The sequence below is a fragment of the Oncorhynchus nerka genome, linkage group LG9a (assembly GCF_034236695.1).
Source record: "Oncorhynchus nerka isolate Pitt River linkage group LG9a, Oner_Uvic_2.0, whole genome shotgun sequence".
NCBI lineage: Eukaryota > Metazoa > Chordata > Actinopteri > Salmoniformes > Salmonidae > Oncorhynchus > Oncorhynchus nerka.
The window spans coordinates 42,285,191-42,312,520 of NC_088404.1; the positions used below are offsets into that span (position 1 = coordinate 42,285,191).

The following is a 27,330-nucleotide window of genomic DNA, read 5'->3' on the forward strand; positions in this document are numbered from 1 at the left end:
ACATGTATGTGTATACATGTATGTGTATACGTGTATGTGTATACGTGTATGTGTATATGTGTATACGTGTATGTGTATACGTGTATGTGTATGTGTATACGTGTATGTGTATACGTGTATGTGTATACGTGTATGTATATACGTGTATGTGTATACGTGTATGTATATACGTGTATGTGTATACATACGTGTATGTATATACGTGTATGTGTATACATACATACGTGTATGTATATACATGTATGTGTATACGTGTATGTGTATACGTGTATGTATATACATGTATGTATATACATGTATGTGTATACGTGTATGTGTATACGTGTATGTGTATACGTGTATGTATATACATGTATGTGTATACGTGTATGTGTATACGTGTATGTATATACATGTATGTGTATACGTGTATGTATATACATGTATGTGTATGTATATACATACATGTGTATGTATATACATGTATGTGTATGTATATACATGTATGTGTATGTACATGTATGTGTATGTATGTACGTGTATGTATGTGTATGTATGTACGTGTATGTATATACATGTATGTACGTGTATGTATATACATGTATGTACGTGTATGTATATACGTGTATGTACGTGTATGTATATACGTGTATGTACGTGTATGTACGTGTATGTATATACGTGTATGTACGTGTATGTATATACGTGTATGTACGTGTATGTATGTACGTGTATGTATATACATGTATGTACGTGTATGTATATACATGTATGTACGTGTATACATGTATGTATGTATGTATATACATGTATGTACGTGTATGTATATACATGTATGTATGTATATGTATGTATATACATGTATGTATATACGTGTATGTATATACATGTATGTATGTATGTATATACATGTATGTATATACGTGTATGTATATACATGTATGTACGTGTATGTATATACATGTATGTATGTATGTATATACATGTATGTATGTATGTGTATGTATATACATGTATGTATGTATGTATATACATGTATGTATGTATGTGTATGTATATACATGTATGTACGTGTATGTATATACATGTATGTACGTGTATGTATATACATGTATGTACGTGTATGTATATACATGTATGTACGTGTATGTATATACATGTATGTACGTGTATGTATATACATGTATGTACGTGTATGTATATACATGTATGTATGTATGTATGTATATACATGTATGTACGTGTATGTATATACATGTATGTACGTGTATGTACGTGTGTGTATGTATATACATGTATGTACGTGTATGTACGTGTATGTATGTACGTGTATGTACGTGTATGTATGTACGTGTATGTATGTACGTGTATGTACGTGTATGTACGTGTATGTATATACATGTATGTACGTGTATGTATATACATGTATGTATGTATATACATGTATGTATGTATATACATGTATGTATGTATATACATGTATGTATGTATATACATGTATGTACGTGTATGTATATACATGTATGTACGTGTATGTATATACATGTATGTACGTGTATGTATATACATGTATGTACGTGTATGTATATACATGTATGTACGTGTATGTATATACATGTATGTACGTGTATGTATATACATGTATGTACGTGTATGTATGTATGTATATACATGTATGTGTATGTATATACGTGTATGTATGTACGTGTATGTATGTACGTGTATGTATATGTATGTACGTGTATGTATATGTATATACGTGTATGTATGTATGTATATACATGTATGTGTATGTATATACGTGTATATGTATGTATATACATGTATGTGTATGTATGTATATACATGTATGCGTATACATGTATGTGTATACATGTATGCATATACATGTATATACATGTATGTGTATACATGTATGTGTATGTATATACGTGTATGTATATACGTGTATGTGTATGTATATATGTGTATGTATATACGTGTATGTATATACGTGTATGTGTATGTATATATGTGTATGTATATACGTGTATGTGTATGTATATATGTGTATGTATATACGTGTATGTATATACGTGTATGTATATACATGTATGTGTATGTATATACATGTATGTGTATGTATATACATGTATGTATGTATGTGTATGTATATACGTGTATACGTGTATGTATATACATGTATGTGTATGTATATACATGTATGTGTATGTATATACGTGTATGTATATACATGTATGTGTATGTATATACGTGTATGTATATACATGTATGTGTATGTATATACGTGTATGTATATACATGTATGTGTATGTATATACGTGTATGTATATACATGTATGTGTATGTGTATACGTGTATGTGTATACGTGTATGTATATACGTGTATGTGTATGTATATACGTGTATGTGTATGTATATACGTGTATGTGTATGTATATACGTGTATGTGTATGTATGTATGTGTATGTATATACGTGTATGTGTATACGTGTATGTGTATACGTGTATGTGTATACGTGTATGTATATACGTGTATGTGTATGTGTATGTATATACGTGTATGTGTATGTATATACGTGTATGTGTTTGTATATACGTGTATGTGTATGTATATACGTGTATGTATGTGTACGTGTATGTGTGTATGTATGTACGTGTGTGTATGTACGTGTATGTGTGTATGTATGTACGTGTATGTATGTACATGTATGTATGTACATGTATGTATATACGTGTATGTATGTGTATGTATGTATGTGTATGTATGTACGTGTATGTATATACATGTATATACATGTATGTACGTGTATGTATGTATGTACATGTATGTATGTACGTGTATGTATGTATATACATGTATGTGTATGTATATATGTATATACGTGTATGTATGTATGTATATACATGTATGTGTATGTATATACATGTATGTGTATACATGTATGTGTAACATGTATGTGTATACATGTATGTGTGTAACATGTATGTGTATACATGTATGTGTAACATGTATGTGTATACATGTATGTGTAACATGTATGTGTATACATGTATGTGTATACATGTATGTGTGTATACATGTATGTGTGTATACATGTATGTGTGTAACATGTATGTGTATACATGTATGTGTGTAACATGTATGTGTATACATGTATGTGTATACATGTATGTGTATACATGTATATACATGTATGTATGTGTATGTATATACGTGTATGTATATACGTGTATGTATATACGTGTATGTGTATGTATATACGTGTATGTATATACGTGTATGTGTATGTATATACGTGTATGTATATACGTGTATGTATGTATGTATATACGTGTATGTATGTGTATGTATATACGTGTATGTATGTGTATGTATATATACGTGTATGTATGTGTATGTATATATACGTGTATGTATGTGTATGTATATATACGTGTATGTGTGTATGTATGTACGTGTATGTGTGTACGTGTATGTATGTACGTGTATGTATGTACGTGTATGTATGTGTATGTATGTACGTGTATGTATATATGTGTATGTATGTGTATGTATGTACGTGTATGTATGTACGTGTATGTATATACATGTATGTACGTGTATGTATATACATGTATGTACGTGTATGTATGTACGTGTATGTATATACATGTACGTGTATGTATATACATGTATGTACGTGTATGTATGTATGTATATACGTGTATGTATGTATGTATATACGTGTATGTATGTATATACGTGTATGTATGTATATACGTGTATGTGTATGTATATACGTGTATGTGTATGTGTATACATGTATGTGTATGTGTATGTATATACATGTATGTGTATACATGTATGTGTAACATGTATGTGTATACATGTATGTGTATACGTGTATGTGTATACGTGTATGTGTATACGTGTATGTGTATACGTGTATGTATATACGTGTATGTGTATGTATATACGTGTATGTATATACATGTATGTGTATGTATATACGTGTATGTATATACATGTATGTGTGTATGTATATACGTGTATGTATATACGTGTATGTATGTGTGTATATACGTGTATGTATGTGTATGTATATACGTGTATGTATGTGTATGTATATACGTGTATGTATGTATGTGTATGTATATACGTGTATGTATATACGTGTGTGTATATACGTGTGTATGTATGTATATGTATGTATGTGTGTATATATATATGTGTATATATATATATGTGTATATGTATGTGGACACCCCTTCAAATGAGTGGATTCGGCTGATGGGTGTATAAAATCGAGCACACAGCCATGCAAACTCTATAGACAAACATCGTCAAGTAGAAGAGCTCAGTGACATTCAACGTGGCACCGTCATAGGATGCCACCTCTCCAACAAGCCAGTTTGTCAAATTTCTGCCCTGCTAGACTTCCCCTGTCAACTAAGTGCTGTTATTGTAAAGTGGAAACATCTAGGAGCAACCACGGCTCAGCTGCGAAGTGGTAGGCCACCCAAGCTCCCAGAACGGGACCGCCGAGTGCTGAAGCGCGTAGCGTGTAAAAAATCGTCTGTCCTTGGTTGCAACACTTACTACTGAATTCCAAACTGCTTCTGGAAGCAACGTCAGCACGAACTGTTTGCCGGGACCTTGGCCAAGCAGCCACACACAAGCCTAAGATCACCATGTGCAATGCCAAGCGTTGGCTGAAGTGGTGTTAAGCTTGCCACCATTGGACACTCGTTCTCTGGACTGGTTAATCTCGCTTCACCATCTGGCAATCCAACGGATGAATCTGGGTTTTGCGGATGCCAGGTGAACGCTGATTGCATAGTGCCAACTGTAAAGTTTGGTGGAGGAGGAATAATGGTCTGCGGCTGTTTTTCAGGGTTAAGGCTAGGACCCTTCGTTCCAGTGAAGGGAAATATTTATGCTACAGCATAGAATGACATTCTAGACGATTCTGTGCTTCCAACTTTGTGGCAACAGTTTAAATTTATAAATTATAAGTTTAGGCATAAGGGAAATAACTTTAAGATCATTAATTTTTAACACAGCCAAAATTGTCTCATAGTTATCTAGTGGAAACCCTGTGTAATGCTATCTCTCATGTTACAGTATCTGACCCTTGACCTCTCCACCCCCTTTAGAAAGTCTTGTATCCCAGAGCCCCCTGCTGGTCACCACTGGAAGGAGGTTCGCCATGACAACACAGTGACCTGGCTGGCCAGCTGGACTGAGAATGTTCAGGGCTCCTGCAAGTATGTCATGCTCAACCCCAGCTCCAAACTCAAGGTATGAGGCATGTTTTTCAAATATTACCCTATGAGCTCCGGAGCCTCCTGATTTTTCTTTCCTTTTCTATCTGATAATTCATTGCACCCAACTGGTATCCCAGATCTAAATAAGTCTTGAATGGGGGGGGGAAAGCAGTGCAACTGGCTTCGATGTCCAGATTTGAATTTGCGGAACATAGGTAGTCAGGGTGGTGCAGTAAGTGCGGACAACAATTGTCTGCAAAGTAACCATTCCCATATACAGTGCCTTAAAGTATTCATACCCCTTTTTGATGTGTTACAGCCTGAATTCAAAATGGATTGACTTAGTTTTACTCACCCATCTACACACAATACCCCATAATGGCAGTGAAAACATGTTTGAAAATTAAATGCTGAAATATTTCATTTAAATAAATATTCACACCCATGGGTCACCATTGACAGCTATAATAACTGTCAATCTTTTTGGGTAAGTCTCAAAGAGCTTTCCACACCTGGATTGTGAAAAATGTGCCCTTTTTTTATTATTATTTTCAAAATTCTTCAAGCTCTGTCAAATTGGTTGTTGATCATTGCTAAACGACCATTTAAGTCTTGCCATAGATTTTCAAGTAGATTTAAGTCAAACTATAATTTGGCCACTCGGGAACATTCACTGTTTTCTTGGTAAGCAACTCGTGTCGATTTGGCCTTGTGTTTCAGGTTATTGTTCTGAAAGGTGAATTAATCTCCCAGTGTCTGGTGGAAAGCAGACTGAACCAGGTTTTCCTCTTAAGATTTTGGCGGTGCTTAGTTCCGTTTCTTTTTTCCTGAAACTCCCCAGTCCTTAACGATTACAAGCATACCCATAACATGACGCAGCCACCACTATGCTTGAATATATGGACAGTGGGACTCCGTAATACGTTTGGGGCATATCAAATACAACACTTTGTATTCAGGACAAAAAGTGAATTGCTTAGCCACATTTTTTTGCTGAATTCATTTAATGCCTTGTTGCAAACAAGATGCATCTTTTGTAGGCTTGGGCAATATTACCGGGGTATTTCAAAATACAGACTGTGATTTTCAATACTGCTTCGCAGGGGCTGCGTGGGGTGCTGCGGCACTGCTTATAAGTTAAGTATAACTACAGTACCAGTCACCTACTCATTCAAGGGTTTTTCTTAATTTTTACTATTTTTAACATTGTAGAATAACAGTGATGACATCAACTATGGAATAACACCACAATCATGTATTTTTTTTCAAAATAGCCACCCTTTGCCTTGATGACAGCTTTGCATACTATTGGCATTCTCTCAATCAGCTTCATGAGGAATGCTTTTCCAACAGTCTTGAAGGAGTTCCCACATATGCTGAGCACTTGTTGGCTGCTTTTCCTTCATTCTGCAGCCCAACTCATTCCAAACCATCTCAATTGGTTTGAGGTCGGGTGATTGTGGAGGCCAGGTTATCTGATGCAGCGTCCACCACTCTCCTTTGTCGAATAGCCCTTACACAGCCTGGAGGTATGTTGGGTCATTGTCCTGTTGAAAATCAAATGATAGTCCAACTAAACGCAAACCAGATGGGATGGTGTATCGCTGCAGAATGCTGTGGTAGCCATGCTGGTTAAGTGTGGCTTGAATTCCAAATAAATCACTCACCGTGTCACCAGCAAACCACCTCCATGCTTCACGGTGGGAACCACATATGAGATTTTCCATTTCGCTACCCTGTTTCTCACAAAGACACAGCGGTTGGAACCAAACATCTCAAATTTTGACTCATCAGACCAAAGGACCGATTTCCACCGGTCTAATGTCCATTGCTCGTGTTTCTTGGCCCAAGCAAGTCTTCTTATTATTGGTGTCCTTTAGTGGAATGTTAGTTAAAAAGACTGTTACCCAGACTAGAGACATTCAAGGGGTGGCAGATGGCCTAGTGGTTAGAGTGTTGGGATCGAATCCCCGAGCTGACCAGGTAAAAATCTGTCGTTCTGCCCTTGAGCAAGGCAGTTAACCCAGTGTTCCCTGGGCGCCGATTATGGCAACCTCTGATTCAGAGGGGTTGGGTTAAATGCGGAAGAGAACTGAATGCATCTCTTTCCCCTCCTTTAAAACATTTAATTAGCGCCCCTTGTGTGCTTTTCCGGTAATACCCTGGTATGGTACAGAAACGGTATGACTATATGAGAATCTGGATACCTCCCAGCCTTAATGTTTTGGAATATTTTTTTCTTTACTGGCTTCATTTTCACTGTGTCATTTAGGTTAGTATTGGGGAGTAACCACAATGTTGATTCATTCCTCAGAGTTTAATGGCTGTGATACGAAAAAAACTATTTTAAAGTCACCAATTGCCTCATGGTGAAATACCTTAGGTTTCCTTCCTCTCCGGCAACTGAGTTAGGAAAGTCGCCTGTATCGTTGTAGTGACTGCATGTGTTGATACACCACCCAAGGTGAAATTAATATCTTCACCATGCTCAAAGGGATATTCATTGCCTGCTTTAAAAATATATAATGTATCCACCAATTGGTGCCTGTCTTTGAGAGGCATTGGAAAACCTCGCTGGTCTGGGGTTGAATCTGTGTTTTGAAATTCATTGCTTAACTGAGGGACCTTACAATTACCTGTATGTGTGGGGTACAGAGATGAGGTAGTCCATATACAAAAATCATGTTAACACTATTTTTGAACACAGTGAGTCCATGCAATTTATGTGACTTGCTAATCAGACTTTTACTCCCGAGCCTATTTAGGCTTGCCATTGACATACTTGACATTTCAGCTTTTCATTTATCAATTTGTAGAAATGTCTAAACATTCCACTTTGACAAATTGTCATCACTGGTCTACACACACACACACACACACACACAATCTCAATTTAATCTATTTAATATTCCGTCTGTAACATAACATGTCGATGTGAATACTTTCTGAAGGTTCTGTAGGTACCTTCAGTACGAGAGGTGTACGTGTTTTGTATGTCTTTGTCTTCGGCGCTACCAAATTCTTTAACTTGTGAGCAGAATGTTCATGGTTGCCATTTAAGAATGAGCCATCTGAATGGAGAACAGGCTACCATTGTGTGTGTGCAGTTGTAAGAATCGAACAGATATTTCAATCAATTTAGTTTATCGGAACCTCTAAGAAAGCACAAGTAATTTTATTGCAATGGCCTACAATGTCTCCAATGCCACAAAGTGGTAGCCTTGTGGCATTTTCATGGGTAAAACATACAGCAAAACATTTATCAGAAACCCAAGGCTAGTTGTTAGTCTTTCCAATTGTCCTGAACAATGTTTTATAAGATATATAGTTGATGACCTTCCATTCATTCAAGCGTGCACAGATTGCCATAGAGTGCATTTGCTTGCTTCGTACAGTTAGGAAAATGACTCTCAATTTGATCTCGAAATTGCTTCAATTATTTACATAGATTATGTTTTGAAAACTGCATGGCCATTATGATTAGGTTCTGCAGCTGTTGAAATGTTTAGTTTCTTTTGTCATAGAGCAGTTGGGTGTATGTTGTACTGTATTTTACCAAGGCATATTGAATAGAGCAAACCTTTTGAGTTTAAGTTGAGGGTGTGATTTGTGCTTTTGAATAGTTGAATAGGCCTAGAAGTCACACTGGGAACTTCTGCAGCTTTGTCTATTGTGAACAATTGTTATGATTTTTAAGGAGAGGTCTGTGGGGAGCACATGTTTAGAAGCCATTTTCTTTTGTGTTGCTTGAGAGGAACATGTCGAGATTCAGTGCAATTTGTCACCTTTGTTGTGTTAAGTGGTGTATATGGATCAGAGGTGTGTGTGTGTGGTGTGCCTGTGATTCAAATCGCCATCTCGCCACCACTGCTTAGTGAGAGAAGTATGCGTTGAGATTTGTTGGGTAAAGCGGGTGCTGCTGCTGAGAGATCAGATGGAGATGAACTGGTCTTTAACCATTATGTTTACAGGACATGTAAACCCACTCTGTATCCAACCTTTCATCTCCACTGTGGTGATGGTCTGCTCTGCTCCATCTCCCTGGAGTCTTTCAGAGATTAACAAAGTTACTCAGAGGCTTAAAATAAACAGTCCCCTCTTCTCCATCACTATCCTACCCATACAACTCCCACAAATCTCTTCCTCTACTGCATTTCTGAAGGATTCCATTTCATGACATTCTGCCAATACACAGAGGGAAATAAACTAGTACTAGGGTCTATGATTCTTCTCTCTCTCACTGTTCACTACCTCTCATTCCCTCACAATCAAATCGGAATGGGATATCAACATGGCTAGTTCCTGAGCTGAGCCTCTTTCCTCTCAGATCACCATCTCCTCTCTTCCCTTCCTCCTTCCACATACCTCCTCCCTCCTCGTATCTCCCAGTTCTTTATTTTGAAGGATAAGTTACTCCACAATTTGTCGCCATGACGTTGCGGTGGTGGCAACAGCGAGATGTCAGTCAGGTTGTGTGGGGCTAGCTAATTAAATAGCCTCTGGCTAGCTCTACACTACTACGCAAACACAATGTCACCCTTTCTGACTGGCTCTCTCCATTAGACATTTAACAGGTTAGACACATGGAAGAATAGGATTACTAGACACATGACTATGAATACATTGTTTTAGCCACAATCTCATGAAATACTAAAAGGGCTATGATTGAGTGTTGGCCCTCGGTTGTAGCAAGTGCAAGGTTTTTGAATGGAATGAGAAGGCACTGCCTGGAGGCTGCACCTTACCATGTAATAAAACCCATGTGGAGAGACCATGTAAAGAAGATGTGACCATAGTGTTCCTAAGGCTCAGTGTTGTGGTTCCCCAGGGTGAGAAGGACTGGGAGAAGTATGAGGTGGCCCGCCGGTTGAAAAGGTGTGTGAATGGGATCCGCCAGCAGTACCAGCAGGACATCAAGTCCAAACAGATGGAGACCCGCCAGAGAGCTGTGGCCCTTTACTTCATAGATAAGGTCTGTCTCTCTGTGACCCTCCTCTGCCATACACAGGTTGATGGGTATTAAACCACAGCCAAAGGAAAATGTAAATACTCCAGTTCTTTAGTCAGTCACCCCATTCTGCCAGACCATATCCCCTGTGTATGCTAACTCTGGTAGTTTCCTCCAGCTGGCCCTGAGAGCGGGTAACGAGAAGGAGGAGGGCGAGACGGCGGACACGGTGGGCTGCTGCTCCCTGAGGGTGGAGCACATCACCCTCCACGACCTGCTGGAGGACAAGGAGTGTGTGGTGGAATTTGACTTCCTGGGTAAAGACTGTATCCGCTACTACAACAAGGTCCCCGTCACCAAGAGGGTAAGGAGCCAGCAGCCTCAGTACTACTAACAAGGTTCCCGTCACCAAGAGGGTAAGGAGCCAGCAGCCTCAGTACTACTAACAAGGTTCCCGTCACCAAGAGGGTAAGGAGCCAGCAGCCTCAGTACTACTAACAAGGTTCCCGTCACCAAGAGGGTAAGGAGCCAGCAGCCTCAGTACTACTAACAAGGGATGTCTGAAATTGCACCCTAAATGTACTACTTTTGGCCAGGCAGTCAGAGTAGGTGCCCTGGTGTGGAGGACTGTAGAGCACCCTGGGGAGAGCTTTTAAATTGAGGAATATGCCAACACTAAAACCCAAAAGACTGCTTTATGTGTTCAAGATAAAGTATTGATGAAAAAATGTATCCCAAAACTTGTCGACTCAAACTTTTAACTGATTTTCCCATCATGCCCTAATATTAAAGTAACCGTCCATAATTTCTATAAAATATGACCTATCATTAAAGCTGGAATCCTTAATGGTGAAACAGCCACATCCGGTGGCGATATTATATCAACAAAGATATTGCAAACAACGAACACTGTTTTTTCCCCCCTCGGACATCAAGACGCATGCGATAGAAGAGCACAATATGTGATGCTATTTCGTATCATTTTTCCCATGGTCAGCTTGGAAGCAAAAACAACGGTGGTGCAGCGACCAGTGGCCCCGTTTCCCGCTACTGCAGATTGCATCTTTAATTACAATATGAGTGAAATAGTTTTCCTTCCAAAGAATGGAAATTAGGTATGTTAAAAAGCAGCTTTTCTGTGTTTCAATGGTGTGGGCATACCCCAAAAACAGAATGGTGTGGGCGTACCCCAAAAACAGAATGGTGTGGGCGTACCCCAAAAACAGAATGGTGTGGGCGTACCCCAAAAACAGAATGGTGTGGGCGTACCCCAAAAACAGAATGGTGTGGGCGTACCCCAAAAACAGAATGGTGTGGGCGTACCCCAAAAACAGAATGGTGTGGGCGTACCCCAAAAACAGAATGGTGTGGGCGTACCCCAAAAACAGAATGGTGTGGGCGTACCCCAAAAACAGAATGGTGTGGGCGTACCCCAAAAACAGAATGGTGTGGGCGTACCCCAAAAACAGAATGGTGTGGGTGTACCCCAAAAACAGAATGGTGTGGGTGTATACCGGTCATAAATGACAAGTAAACAGCTCAGCCAAAGAGCCATCTCGGACAAAAAACACAACGTTACACGAGGAAATGGCAAGCATTTTGGGAAAGGTCTGTTTGAGATACAAGTTTGAGGTGTGTTTAAAAAATATAAAAATCTCAATCCATGCTTTGGCCACATGAATATAGGCCAAGTCCACATTATTTGTGTACGAGTTAACAGAATGAGTTTTTAAAAGGTGAGATTTTAAAAGGATAGTTATGTTACTTTAAATCCATCAAAGCAATTCTGACACCAAAAAAAACAGAATAGAGAAATTATTTTTCAATTTTCGCCTGGTTCCGTTCTGTGTTCTGCCAAGCAGCTGCCTGTCAGGTGGAAATGAGGCTAAACAACATTAGCTGGTGAGTGTCAGGATTCAGCTCCAGTATGATTCAGCCATGATTCCACCTATGCTATCTCCAAGATCGAATAGGAAATGTTGCACCTGACAGACAGTTCTTTTTTTTGGCAGAACGTGTAATTATTCAAATGAGAGTATATTTAAAAGCAACACATCAGGTAAAGTTGATGAGTGTTCTGAATATTTTAGCATGTTTATTCCGAGGGAAGGGGATAGATAGCTGGTTAATTTCAGATTAGATGGAAGGAATTCTCATTCCAGCTCCATGGGAGAGGATGATGAATTGCAATGCAAAGTGTTGGATAGCCAGATCATCACAATCATTCATTATCTGTTTACCAAGCTTCACTTGCCAGCATCTGCATTCTGTGTCCGGTCACTTTGCTTATCATCTCAACAGAATTTAGAATGTTGAACCACCATACTGCTGCATTCTCCTATCAAACATAGCTGTGTCGTAGACATCTGTTCATACATAAACAGCCTGTGATGAGTGCAGATTGTTGCCATGTTTTCAGGTCCATCCTGATGACACCGACACATTGGTTGATCAATCAGCCGTTGTCTCTGTTGCTCCACTCCAGACACTGAGTCTGGAATAAATCTTTCGAAATCCTCACGCGTCCATCCGTTCATCACAGGCTCTTATTTCCCTATTAATTTAGTTCTGGCACAAGAATAAATTGTCATTCAAATCAGTCTGTTTTGAAAAGCAACACATCTGCTACCATTAATTAGTTCCTTGCATATTTTAGCTGGTTTATTTAGAGCAGGAGGAAAACAGGACTTCTTGGAAATGTCAAATATAATTGAGTGGATCATTTTTCCTCTCTCCCCTGTGAGCTGGAAGAATGGGGTAGACAGCCCTGGGCTCTCCTATCATGATCAGTGTGTAGACTAGCTGTGAGCAGCGGTTTCTGGTCTGGAGGTCAGGACCGACAGGGTGGGATGTAAAACCAGTCTCTTTTATCCTTGTTTTGTTTATCCAGGTGTTCAAGAACCTCACGCTCTTCATGAAGAACAAGGAGCCTGGAGACGACCTGTTTGATCGCCTCAGCGTGAGTCGCACAGAACCAGTCTGGCTTGTTTATCTCAACATGTAAAAAAGAGAACATCCCTCACAGCATGTTGCTGTGCTGTAGACGGCTGTAGCCTGACGATATGGTAAAGCCCAGTGAGTGACCATAACAGCCGCAAGTGTGAATTTAGCCTCAGAGAACCCTCTCCATCCCGCTGTGTGTTTGCCTGTAGCCTCTGTCTACTCCCAGCCTCTCCGGTGCCTTAAAGGGAGAGCGGGAAGGCAAAGAGGCCAATATTGGGTGGGTGGATTATATATAAATCCTCTGTCCTTTCACCTCTCCTTTCGGCAGAAGGAAGGCATCGTCGCCAGGCAGTGGAGCAGGTCTTGCCCGGTGGCCAAGGTTATTGCTATGATTGGTGTGAAATGACATGGTTGTGATCTGCTCCTGAGAGGCGGGCGGGGGGCCTCCTTTGTGACCTATGGCATCAGGAAATGGAGGGGCATGTTGGAGGGTGAAATGTTAATCGCTGCTCTGAGCCGAGCTGATTGACACTTTTTAAAAGGCCAGGTGAGCGGGTGGGAGATGATGTAAGCACCAGCCACGGAAGAAATTGGTACAGGCTCTAATAACTGCCTTCCCTCCACCACGTTTAGCTGGGCCAGGCTTGAGACCTGTTTATCCACCTGCTACAGACAGTAAAAGGGTCTGAGTTTGTGTGACTGTCAGTGTGCATGTACAGTAGCCTATATAAAGGAACCGCAGTGGGTAGTACAGTACATGTCTGACTCAACGTTGCTACCGGAGTGAGTGGTCGGTTCAAACTTCTACCTCCCGTGTGGCTGAGTTGGTAGAGCATGTCACTTGCCATGCCACGGTTGTGGGATCCATTCCTACGGGGGACCGGTATTGAAAAACTATGGGGAAAATTAACACAAATGTTTTGCTCATTACTGCAAGTCGCTCTGGATAAGAGTGTCTGTTAAATGACTAAAACGTCAATATTATTCAGGCTGAGCACTAGGAGTGTGTAATATGGAGTTTATATGTTAGCATCCCACCATCAGCAGCTTCTCAAACCCTTGTGATCTACCTGTCCTGCTGTCCATACCTTCTCCACGGCATTCTTGACCCTTTATCTCTGGCAGTCAGAGCAGGTTCAGGGAGAACATAACACAACCAGACAGTAGCTGACCACAAGGCTAGGCTGAGGTATCTCTGCAGTCCAGAGCCATGGTATCAGTGAAGGCCAGATGGATGTGGTCTGATACCGTCTCACCTCATCCATCGCCTCTGTCAAGACTTCTGTCAGGGGTCAATATCACTACACACCTGGATGCTCACAGATAGCAGATCACACCTGTCTGTGTACACACACACACACAAACGCACACACAAATGCAGTGTGAGAACAGGTAAGAGAGAAGCTCCTGCTGTTAGTGTAACACTTAACCACTGTAATGACACCAGCATGTACAGGACAACATTTGACCCCCATATTCACAGCCAGTGGCATTATAGTCTCTGCAAGGGCAGGAAGACAATTAAGGACTAATTAAGAATACAGATGTGTGTGTTTGATGACATCCTGGGTTTTGGGCTCCCCCAGTGGGTGAGGAATGGGTGGAGGGGTATGAAGGTTATTCTATCCAGCAGCCTCCCTGTATGAGGGGAAGGGAGGGATGGGTGTGTCCTGAGTGACCCAGGTCTGTCTGCGGTTTGAGATTTTCATTATACCAGCATCACCCTTACTCCACAACACTGTCGTGCTCCAGGATCTCACTGGGATTGCTTTAGTTAATTCATCGTCTATACACACACCCATGTGACGCCCATGTGATTGTGTGTACTGGGTGTCATTACAGCTGTAGACCTCTGCTCTTAGCCTCCAATGCATATTTTGTTATTTATATATTTTTTGTTTACCAGAAGTGTCTATCAAGAGCAACTTACAGGAGCAATTGGGGTCAAGTGCCTTGCTCAACGCTTTTTTTTCAATGATTCGAACAAGCGACCTTTCGGTTACTGGCCCAACGCTCTTAACCGCTAGGCTACTTGCCACCCTGTTATTGGTGAGGAGAGCCTTACTGTGTGGTGGTGCAGTTAATGGAAATGTAATTCTTGTATTTTAGGCAGATCTAACTATTTAAGTCAGAGGAAAGTAATATGATGGCCTTTTTTAATCTACTCCTTATTCTGAATGATGATAATACAGAGACAGTATTTTTCATTTTCTTCCTTTTTTGTTAAAGGTCCAATGCCGATTTTAAAAAATAAAAAAATCGATATCAAATAATTTCAGGGTAACAATTCAGTACCTTTTATGTGATTGTTTTCAATTAAAATGGTCAAAAAGAAACATCTTAGAAAATAGCAATCTTTCAAGCAAGAATTGGACAGGGACTGTCGGAGTGGAAAACTGAAAACTAGCGGTTATTGGCAGAGGTTTGGAACCCTCTTTCTTATTGGTCTATTAACTCATTAAACGCCATACCACTGAAATTTCAGCCTGTCTATTCATAGTTGTGACACTAAAAGGGCATTATCATAAATTTCACAATTTCATGGTATTATTCCAACCTCTGTGAGAGAAAATATATAAAACAGGCCAATTGTGTTTTTGACTACTCTGGGCCTTTTATGAAAGACTGAGTTCAAACATCAGGACTATACTGCCATCTAGTGTTTCTGGACATACTTTTTCACACCTGTCTCGATCCAATCCTCGATTCTTGCGTATGTGTGTCTCCTCCCTCCAGACGTGCTTGTTGAATAAGCACCTGTCATCCCTGCTGCCTGGTCTGACTGCTAAGGTATTCAGGACTTTCAACGCCTCCATCACCCTGCAGGAGCAGCTCCAACAGCTGTCCAACAGTACGTCCCCCAAACACCACACATACATTTACATGCCATCCTTACAGGTGCACCTGTTTTATTTATTTATTTTTATAGCATTTGTTTACCAGACAGACATGTCCATCAACCTGTTCAAATGTCTGTGAATGCAATGGTTGTGTTTAGAACTCCTGCAAGACCCCGCTATGGAGCTGCATCTCATGCCCTGCCTGTTAATTTCAGCAGTGATTCATTCCTTTAGAACACTGTTGTATCTCAGTCCCAGCAGGTTCTGTGTTCACTCAGTGTTAGTGTCCCTGCGAGCAGTATGTTGGCTGAGATTCTCTCAGCGTGCTTAGTTATTACATTGTTAGTCCCTATGTTTTGCTGGGGCCCAGTATCCCCCTCCCTCCCCTCTTTCCCCTCTCATGGTGGGATGTTTCTCTCTGGATGGCTACTGAGATTAAATCTGTTCAGTGTGGGTAGCAACCTCCTAATTAAATTAGACATGTGCATGCGTTCAAAGGCAAGCAGGTGCAAGTGAGAAAGATCTGTGTTGGGGAAGAGTACATTGGCCAGGGGGAGGGTCTCTGGAGGTACAGAAAGGAAATGGAGTGCTCCCTGGTGGTCTGGTAATCAAACATTTGCTCACCCCCTCTGTACATTAAAAGTTTGATAGACCAACCATGGACAAGAGGGCTTCCTGCCTCCTGCTCTGTATATATTGCTTGAATTAATTATACCATCCACTTGTAATGACCAGTGAGCTTATGTATTTCCAATGAGCTACGGTATTAACTCCACTCACCACCAACATTCATAGTCCTTTGTTCCCCTGTTGCTACACAGTGACCGACAACCCGGCAGAGAAGCTGCTCTCCTACAACAGGGCCAACCGAGCTGTTGCAGTTCTGTGTAACCACCAGCGGGTGCCGCCAAAGACCTTTGATCAGTCTATGGCCAACCTCCAGTCCAAGGTGAGGGGGATCAACAGATACTTGATACATAGATAAACCAAGGGGTGATATGGTGATGTTGTCGTATCCTATTTTAGCTCAATGTTTACTTCAGTCTGCCCTCTCTCTTCATACACCACTTCCAGATTGATGGCAGGAGGGAGCAGTTGGCCCTGGCCAAGAGTGAGCTGAAGCTGGCCAAGAAGGAGGTCAAAGCTCATAGTTCAGACGGCAAGCTGCAGGCGTGAGTTGTCCTTACTGGCAGCAAACAGACAGGGAATATTATTGCTCAACAGGGCAGACAATATTCAGACTGAACTCCTGTGTGTGTTCAGGGTGGTGGAGCGTAAGAAGAAGGCTGTGCAGCGCTGTGAGGAGCAGCTTATGAAGATGGAGGTTCAGGCCACAAACCGAGAGGAGAACAAGCAGATCGCACTGGGCACCTCCAAACTCAACTACCTGGACCCACGCATTAGCGTGGCCTGGTGAGGGTGCACACACACACACACAGGTCTGAAATATGACACTGTATGTGCATATGACACCTAAATGATGTATTCACATGAATTTGCTACATACATTATTATCCAGTTATTAATGTTGTGCATTATTTTCTTATACGTTTTGCCCTCACCATAGGTGTAAGAACATGGAGGTGCCCCTGGACAAAATTTATAATAAATCTCAGAGGGATAAGTTTGCCTGGGCTGTTGACATGACCGGGGCAGATTTTATATTCTAAGTCAGCCTCTACCCTTTAGTTCTACCTAAATGTAAAGACTAGGAGGCAGGTTTTATATTCTAAGTCAGCCTCTACCCTTTAGTTCTACCTAAATGTAAAGACTAGGAGGCAGGTTTTATATTCTAAGTCAGTCTCTACCCTTTAGTTCTACCTAAATGTAAAGACTAGGAGGCAGGTTTTATATTCTAAGTCAGCCTCTACCCTTTAGTTCTACCTAAATGTAAAGACTAGGGGGCAGATTTTATATTCTAAGTCAGCCTCTACCCTTTAGTTCTACCTAAATGTAAAGACTAGGAGGCAGGTTTTATCCTCTGGTTTTAACTGCCCATGTGTTGAACTACAGAATCCTTGAGTTTTTCACTCCACTTCACAGCAAGTCTTTTCCAAGTTTAATTGTTGTATTGCTGTTGGCACTTTTTTTTTAAAGTTGACTATTGTTAATGGTAAACCAAGATGATCTTATATGGATAACATTTCCTTTTATAAACATTTAATAAAGTTTCTTAAGAAAAGAATGGCAAAGCCTCTTCTGCGTTTTTTGCATGTCATCTCCTCTGCCTTTAGCATGTCTCACCGAAGATCATCATGAATGGATGATATCACCAGTCATAGAGCTGGCCATGTGGATGGAGTGATGTCAGGTGTGACTTGGTGTGCAATGTAAAGAGTCAGGAATTGAAAGTGTAAGGGTCTGATTGTTGTTTAGTCAAGATGACCTCTAGTGCAGGGATCAGCAACTATACTGAACAAAAAATATAAATGCAACAATTTCAAAGATTTTACTGAGTTACAGTTCATATAAGGAAATCAGTAAATTGAAAACTTCATTAGGCCCCAATCTATGGATTTCACATGACGGAATACAGATACCTTTTTTTTTTTTAAATGCCTCATGGAGCACGACACATCTCCTTCAGAAACTGGAACACGCTGTCGTACACGTTGATCCAGAGCATCCCAAACAGGATCTATGGGTGACATTTCTGGTGAGTATGTAGGAACTGGGACATTTTCAGCTTCCAGGAAGTGTGTATAGATCTTTGTGACATGGAGCCATGCATCATCATGCTGAAACATGAGGTGATGGTGACGGATAAATGGCACGACAATAAGCCTCAGGATTTCGTCATGGTATCTCTGCGCATTCAAATTGCCATGGATAAAATGCAATTGTTCGCTGTCCGTAGCGTATTCCTGTTCATACCATAACCCAATTTGAGACATCTGTGGCATTGTGTAGTGACAAAACTGCACATTCTAGAGGCCATTTATTGTCCCCAGCACAAGATGCACCTGTGTAATGAAGATGCTGTTTAATCAGCTTCTTGATATGCCACACCTGTCAGGTGGATGGTTACCTTGGATAAGGAGAAATGCTCACTAACAGGGATGTAACTAAATTTGTGCTCAGAATTTGAGAGAAATAAGCTTTTTGTGCATATGGAAAATTTCTGTGATCTTTTGTTTCAGCTCATGAAACATGGGACCAACACTACATGTGGCTTTTATATTTTTGTTCAGTGTAGATTTAGCCGCGGGCCGTTAAAAAAAAATATATATATATATATATATACACACACTTTATTTATTTATTTCACCTTTATTTAACCAGGTAAGCAAGTTGAGAACAAGTTCTCATTTACAATTGCGACCTGGCCAAGATAAAGCAAAGCAGTTCGACACATACAACGACACAGAGTTACACATGGAGTAAAACAAACATAACAGTCAATAATAGTAAAAAAAAAAAAAAAAAAAAAACAAGTCTATATACAATGTGAGCAAATTAGGTGAGAAGGGAGGTAAAGGCAAAAAAGGCCATGGTGGCAAAGTAAATACAATATAGCAAGTAAAACACTGGAATGGTAGTATTGCAATGGAAGAATGTGCAAAGTAGAAATAAAAATAATGGGGTGCAAAGGAGCAAAATAAATAAATAAATTAAATACAGTTAGGAAAGAGGTAGTTGTTTGGGCTAAATTATAGGTGGGCTATGTACAGGTGCAGTAATCTGTAAGATGCTCTGACAGTTGGTGTTTAAAGCTAGTGAGGGAGATAAGTGTTTCCAATTTAAGAGATTTTTGTAGTTCGTTCCAGTCATTGGCAGCAGAGAACTGGAAGGAGAGGCGGCCAAAGAAAGAATTGGTTTTGGGGGTGACTAGAGAGATATACCTGCTGGAGCGTGTGCTACAGGTGGGAGATGCTATGGTGACCAGCGAGCTGAGATAAGGGGGGACTTTACCTAGCAGGGTCTTGTAGATGACATGGAGCCAGTGGGTTTGGCGACGAGTATGAAGCGAGGGCCAGCCAACGAGAGCGTACAGGTCGCAATGGTGGGTAGTATATGGGGCTTTGGTGACAAAACGGATAGCACTGTGATAGACTACTCAACAAATTGGATGCAGGGTATTGGAGGCTATTTTGTAAATGACATCGCCAAAGTCGAGGATTGGTAGGATGGTCAATTTTACAAGGGTATGTTTGGCAGCATGAGTGAAGGATGCTTTGTTGCGAAATAGGAAGCCAATTCTAGATTTAACTTTGGATTGGAGATGTTTGATATGGGTCTGGAAGGAGAGTTTACAGTCTAACCAGACACCTAAGTATTTGTAGTTGTCCACGTATTCTAAGTCAGAGCCGTCCAGAGTAGTGATGTTGGACAGGCGGGTAGGTGCAGGTAGCGATCGGTTGAAGAGCATGCATTTAGTTTTACTTGTATTTAAGAGCAATTGGAGGCCACGGAAGGAGAGTTGTATGGCATTGAAGCTTGCCTGGAGGGTTGTTAACACAGTGTCCAAAGAAGGGCCGGAAGTATACAGAATGGTGTCGTCTGCGTAGAGGTGGATCAGAGACTCACCAGCAGCAAGAGCAACATCATTGATGTATACAGAGAAGAGAGTCGGTCCAAGAATTGAACCCTGTGGCACCCCCATAGAGACTGCCAGAGGTCCGGACAGCAGACCCTCCGATTTGACACACTGAACTCTATCAGAGAAGTAGTTGGTGAACCAGGCGAGGCAATCATTTGAGAAACCAAGGCTGTCGAGTCTGCCGATAAGGATGTGGTGGTTGACAGAGTCGAAAGCCTTGGCCAGATCAATGAATACGGCTGCACAGTAATGTTTCTTATCGATGGCGGTTAAGATATCGTTTAGGACCTTGAGCGTGGCTGAGGTGCACCCATGACCAGCTCTGAAACCAGATTGCATAGCAGAGAAGGTATGGTGAGATTCGAAATGGTCGGTAATCTGTTTGTTGACTTGGCTTTCAAGACCTTAGAAAGGCATGGTAGGATAGATATAGGTCTGTAGCAGTTTGGGTCAAGAGTGTCCCCCCTTTGAAGAGGGGGATGACCGCAGCTGCTTTCCAATCTTTGGGAATCTCAGATGACACGAAAGAGAGGTTGAACAGGCTAGTAATAGGGGTGGCAACAATTTCGGCAGATAATTTTAGAAAGAAAGGGTCCAGATTGTCTAGCCCGGCTGATTTGTAGGGGTCCAGATTTTTCAGCTCTTTCAGAACTTCAGCTGAATGGATTTGGGAGAAGGAGAAATGGGGAAGGCTTGGGCGAGTTGCTGTTGGGGGTGCAGTGCTGTTGACCGGGGTAGGAGTTGCCAGGTGGAAAGCATGGCCAGCCGTAGAAAAATGCTTATTGAAATTCTCAATTATGGTGGATTTATCAGTGGTGACAGTGTTTCCTATCTTCAGTGTAGTGGGCAGCTGGGAGGAGGTGTTCTTATTCTCCATGGACTTTACAGTGTCCCAGAACTTTTTAGAGTTAGTGTTGCAGGAAGCAAATTTCTGCTTGAAAAAGCTAGCCTTGGCTTTTCTAACTGCCTGTGTATAACGGTTTCTAGCTTCCCTGAACAGCTGCATATCACGGGGCTGTTCGATGCTAATGCAGAACGCCATAGGATGTTTTTGTGTTGGTTAAGGGCAGTCAGGTCTGGGGAGAACCAAGGGCTATATCTGTTCCTGGTTCTAATTTTCTTGAATGGGGCATGTTTATTTAACATTGTTAGGAAGGCATTTTTAAAAATATCCAGGCATCCTCTACTGACGGGATGAGATCAATATCCTTCCAGGACACCCCGGCCAGGTCGATTAGAAAGGCCTGCTCGCTGAAGTGTTTCAGGGAGCGTTTTACAGTGATGAGTGGAGGTCGTTTGACCGCTGACCCATTACGGATGCAGGCAATGAGGCAGTGATCGCTGAGATCTTGGTTGAAGACAGCAGAGGTGTATTTAGAGGGGAAGTTGGTTAGGATGATATCTATGAGGGTGCCCGTGTTTAAGGCTTTGGGGGTACCTGGTAGGTTCATTGATAATTTGTGTGAGATTGAGGGCATCAAGTTTAGATTGTAGGATGGCTGGGGTGTTAAGCATGTTCCAGTTTAGGTCGCCTAGCAGCACGAGCTCTGAAGATAGATGGGGGCAATCAGTTCACATATGGTGTCCAGAGCACAGCTGGGAGCAGAGGGTGGTCTATAGCAGGCGGCAACGGTGAGAGACTTGTTTTTAGAGAGGTGGATTTTTAAAAGTAGAAGTTCAAATTGTTTGGGTACAGACCTGGATAGTAGGACAGAACTCTGCAGGCTATCTTTGCAGTAGATTGCAACACCGCCCCTTTAGCAGTTCTATCTTGTCTGAAAATGTTGTAGTTTGGAATTAAAATTTCTGAATTTTTGGTGGTCTTCCTAAGCCAGGATTCAGACACAGCTAGAACATCCGGGTTGGCAGAGTGTGCTAAAGCAGTGAAAAGAACAAACTTAGGGAGGAGGCTTCTAATGTTAACATGCATGAAACCAAGGCTATTACGGTTACAGAAGTCATCAAAAGAGAGCGCCTGGGGAATAGGAGTGGAGCTAGGCACTGCAGGGCCTGGATTCACCTCTACATCGCCAGAGGAACATAGGAGGAGAAGAATAAGGGTACGGCTAAAAGCAATAAGAATTGGTCGTCTAGAACGTCTGGAACAGAGAGTAAAAGGAGGTTTCTGGGGGCGATAAAATAGCATCAAGGTATAATGTACAGACAAAGGTATGGTAGGATGTGAGTACAGTGGAGGTAAACCTAGGTATTGAGTGATGAAGAGAGAGATATTGTCTCTAGAAACATCATTGAAACCAGGAGATGTCATTGCATGTGTGGGTGGTGGAACTAATAAGTTGGATAAGGTATAGTGAGCAGGACTAGAGGCTCTACAGTGAAATAAGCCAATAAACACTAACCAGAACAGCAATGGACAAGACATATTGACATTAAGGAGAGGCATCCTTAGTCGAGTGATCAAAAGGGTCCAGGGAGTGGAGAGGTTGGTTTGGGGGTCACGGCGATTTAGACAGCTAGCCAGGACATCGGTAGCAAGCTAGCATAGGATGGAGGTCTGTTGTTAGCCACCTCTTGCGTTCCGTCAGTAGATTAGTGGAGTTCCGTGTTGTAGAGGGGATTAGTCCAAATCACACAACAACAAAAAAATAAAAACAATAGATATAGTTATAGAGGCCCAAGAAGAAACATGTTAATAATAAAAATAAATAAATTGTCCGATTGTCTATTCTGAGAGCATCCGGTAAGACAGCTAACGGTTAGCAGGCCGCAGATGGGCATTCAGGTAACGTCGCGACGGAGGAGCCAGCCGGATCTCCTTCGGGTAGATAACGTCGGCAGTCCAGTTGTGAGGGCCCGGAGGGGCTCCGTGTAGGCAGTAAAACGGGTCCGGATAGGTGACTGCAGCCCAGGAGTGATTGACGGAGCTCAGGAGTGGTTGACGGAGCTCGCTAGCTCCGGAGTAATTGATGTTTGCTCCGGAATCGACGAAAGCAGATAGACACACGGATAGCAGCCAGCTAGCTGTGAGATCCGGGAGTGAATGTCCAGAGAGCAGTTGAAATCCAGGGACATGGAGAGAAAAAAATCGGTCCGGTATGTTCCGTTCCGAGCCGCGCTGCGCCGTACAAAACTGGCGATAGATTTTCGAGTTAAAGGATAGCTAATGACCACAAACCGTGGTTAGCTGAATACGAACGAGTTGCCAGTAAAGAAGCTAACTAGCTTCTGATTAGCTTCTGGCTAGCTTCTTGGAGGATTGCAGATTTGATTGCAGATTTGATGTAAATAATACGTATTTATACATATCAATTGGTGAGGCAGGTTGCAGGAGAGTGTATTGAAGATGAGTTGATGGAAAATAAAAATAAATGTATGTGAAAAAAAAGTTGTAAATATATATATATACACGACACGACAAGACGAGGACAAAAGACGTCTGAACTGCTATGCCCCACTGTGTATAAGTATTTTGCCCCACTGTGTGTGTATTTGGTATTCCCACGCACAATATAGAGATGTGATGGTTTATAAATGTAACCAAATATTTTATCTGCAGGTCAATTTGCAGTCTACAAATAACAGTGCAGTCAACAAATGTGATTTTCAGGATTTTATTTTCTTATTTTGTCTGTCATAGTTGAAGTATTCCCTCATCTTTTTAAGTAGGAGAACTTGCACAATTGGTGGCTGAATAAATACTTTTTGCCCCACTGTCTATATTCTTGATTGGCCCCCTGACCATACTTAAAAATTATTTGTAGACTGTTGATGGATAAAATTTTGGTTACATTTATAAACCAAATGTAAAATACCAAATAAAAAAAAGTTTTATCAGCCACCAATTAAAGAAGTTACAGGTCTGTGAGAGCCAGAAATCTTGCTTGTTTGTAGGTGACCAAATACTTATTTTCCACCATAATTTGCAAATAAATTAATAAAAAAATCCTACAAATGTGATTTTCAGGATTTTATTTTCTTATTTTGTCTGTCATAGTTGAAGTATACCTATTATGAATATTACAGGCCTCATCTTTTTAAGTAGGAGAACTTGCACAATTGGTGGCTGAATAAATACTTTTTTGCCCCACTGTCTATATTCTTGAGCGGATGTTCTTGGCCCCCTGACCATACTTAAAAATTATTTGTAGACTGCAAATTGACCTGCAGATAAAATATTTGGTTACATTTATAAACCATCACATCTCTATATTGTGCGTGGGAATACTTTGGAACTCCAATTTCCAGTTGGAGTTGATTTGCTGTTTTTTTTTTGTCTTATTTCCAACAGTAAGATATTTAACTTGGGGGGACAAATTTTGGTCTATGGGGCACCAGTTAGGGAACTCTGCTCTAATGTGACACTATCCTGATGCACACATGAAGGCACATCTCTGAGCCCCATAAGATAGGTTCAGGGCATTCAGGCTGTTTTTTAAAACAAGCAAACAAGAAACTAATATGTTGATTTATTTCCTAAGAATGAGACTGGTTTAAGATTGCTCTATTAAAGTTATTAATACAAACCAAAGTCAGTTGAATTTGGAATGCATTCTACTTGGCACAGAGTGCTGTTTATCACTGGCTTGCCTTCTACTGTATACTTTAATCAACCATTACTCATAGGGCTGAAAAGTTCTGAGGGAAATACACATTTTCAAATAAATCTTCAAGTCACTACATAAGAACTGTTACTTTTATTGCAATAGTCAATATACAAAATAACTTTACACCACGCCAAATCAAAGTAATGAATGGTTACAGTGGAAAAGTGTGCTACTCCTGGAGAAAATCCTTGACATCTTGTTACTTGGCAACCTGTAATTGACACTGTTTTTTTTAGTTGGTTGAGCATACTACTGTATGGGAGAGATGCATTAACTTTTCCAGACGGGAATTAATTTGGTAAAATGACAGCAATTTTTTTGCGGTTCCTAACTGCAATCATCTACCTAATTTGTCTATGAACAGGCCTACTATAGACCTACGAAGCACTTCCCATCAATTCAAGTCAAAGGAAGTTCAGAGATTCTGAATAATTCATTTTGAAATGACTTATAACTAATAAACAGTTGTCCATCAATTACACATTTGATCAACTTAAATTGTAGTGGCATCAAAAGGTAGGCCTAAACTATAATTTAATTTAGGCATGTAAATACTACCCATAAGACATTTTCTAAATGGTAAATATCAATGTTCGCCAGCCAGGATATTTACACAGCTTAAATTATAGATATTTTCTTTCACCTAAAATCTTAATTTTTCCAGGACTACTATTGACTTGGATACAGCGATGTGTGCCAGAAGGTGAGTACTAATGATAATGTATTGCAACATACAGAAATAGAAAACATGTATTAAGATGCTGTCAAATTACCTTCATGACCCTTGCCCTTCTTTCATCTGTGGTTCTTTGACCCCTTCTATCTCCTCCACGCCCGCCTGGGTCATGAGGTCGGCAATGTTCTTCTCCAGGTCATCAATGCGGGTGCTCATCTCATCGAGTGAACATGGTTGAGGAAGACAATGGGCCGGCCCATAATAGGCCTTTGGATAACACCGACCAGTGGGTTGTGCTGGCTGGAATTTCTCTCCATAATAACATGAATGATGACCACCCACAGATATTCCCCAGACTACAACTGGTAAGACATATATCTAATGTATTCCTCCTATGCACTACTATACTATGATATTACCATTTCATTCTGTGCTGTAATGTAAAGTGCTACCAGAAATATTTGACGACTTCAAAAGGGAGTAAAGACAGTTGTTTGGCAATATAATGGGGGTGTGACTATATGACACCCCTATTTATAAATGGGCCTTATGATTTGAAAGATCTAGGCCCATACCAAGTTTCCTAAATATGTGGGGGATGCTGCTGTCCCCTTCCTGATCAGTGCATTTTGCTCATAACTGAACTGACAGTTCTGAGTGAAAGAAGTCTGGAAGGATATTTCTCCCGATGATCTGGTCAGACATGGTCTGGAACTTGTCCTGCATCTGTTGCAGCAGCGTCTGGACCTAACAACATGAGGGCACAGTTTAGAGAGCAGTATCAACATAAAACAGGCTGATGTTATATCTAGTTACCGGTATTCAATGACCAAATGTGACCATTCTTGCATGCAATTTATGAAGATGGTCCAAAAGGCAAATTAGCCTATACTGCAAGGCTGGTTTGGGGTCAATTCAGAATCATTTGGTCGAACTTTATTTAGCATGATTCAAAGCACATACAAATTGGTCGTTTTGTAATCAGTTTGTTTACACTAGCTAGCAAGCTATGCAAAATGATCATGGGAGATGAAGCTACAGCAGTAGGAGCCATTGGTGGTGATGAGCTATTTTGCTGATCGTTGTAGAGTTCGATTCACTACTCCCGAGATGTTTCATACGATCCAATGTATTGGCTACAGGCTATTGAAATCATTGGCTAATGCACATGGACAAATATCCATTCCAGGCCTGGTTGAATGGTGTTAGCAATCTAATTTGGCAATCTAGCCACACTGTCATTGTAATAAACTCACCACATTAGTAAGGTCCTGAACTGACTTTGGATCGGTTTCTGCCATGTTTTTCCTGTGAACGATACTTGTGTTATGAAGTAGTGTACAATGAACTCTAACTAGCTAAAAATAGCTTTGGCTGAAATAAATTCAGGATCCCTTTCCCTACCAGCAGCTCTAGATGCCAAAACACGTTGTCTCGCGAGAACACTGAAGCAGGAAACTGACGGAATGGAGGATTGTGGAACATTGAGGATTTTTTTGGTATGCAGAGCTTCATAACCTGGCCACACTGATTATAATCCCGTGGTTTTCACGTGTGTACACATTAAAACTAGAGGTTGGACTCAGAAC

At 40.8% G+C, this 27,330-nt stretch overlaps 2 protein-coding genes across 2 annotated transcripts in view; one reads left to right on the forward strand and one right to left on the reverse strand.

The window, feature by feature from the left end:
* The window catches only part of zgc:173742 (DNA topoisomerase I, mitochondrial), a 54,306-nt gene extending 36,167 nt beyond the window's left edge, over nucleotides 1-18,139 (forward strand). The window contains 9 exon segments of the mRNA XM_029668160.2: nucleotides 5,119-5,263; nucleotides 10,058-10,201; nucleotides 10,356-10,541; nucleotides 13,068-13,136; nucleotides 15,857-15,971; nucleotides 16,782-16,909; nucleotides 17,035-17,132; nucleotides 17,224-17,373; nucleotides 17,528-18,139. Of these exon segments, the coding sequence (XP_029524020.2) occupies nucleotides 5,119-5,263; nucleotides 10,058-10,201; nucleotides 10,356-10,541; nucleotides 13,068-13,136; nucleotides 15,857-15,971; nucleotides 16,782-16,909; nucleotides 17,035-17,132; nucleotides 17,224-17,373; nucleotides 17,528-17,630 (1,138 nt within the window). The 3' untranslated portion in view covers nucleotides 17,631-18,139.
* Nucleotides 18,140-25,136: 6,997 nt separating this feature from the next.
* hsbp1b (heat shock factor binding protein 1b) lies at nucleotides 25,137-27,184 on the reverse strand. Its single transcript, XM_029668165.2, has 4 exons — nucleotides 26,998-27,184; nucleotides 26,422-26,488; nucleotides 25,839-25,965; nucleotides 25,137-25,276 (listed from the first exon to the last, which is right to left on the reverse strand). Exons 1-3 carry the CDS (start codon nucleotides 27,040-27,042, stop codon nucleotides 25,841-25,843), a joined length of 237 nt encoding a protein of 78 aa, XP_029524025.1. The 5' UTR covers nucleotides 27,043-27,184; the 3' UTR covers nucleotides 25,137-25,276; nucleotides 25,839-25,840.
* Between the last annotated feature and the right edge of the window lie 146 nt (nucleotides 27,185-27,330).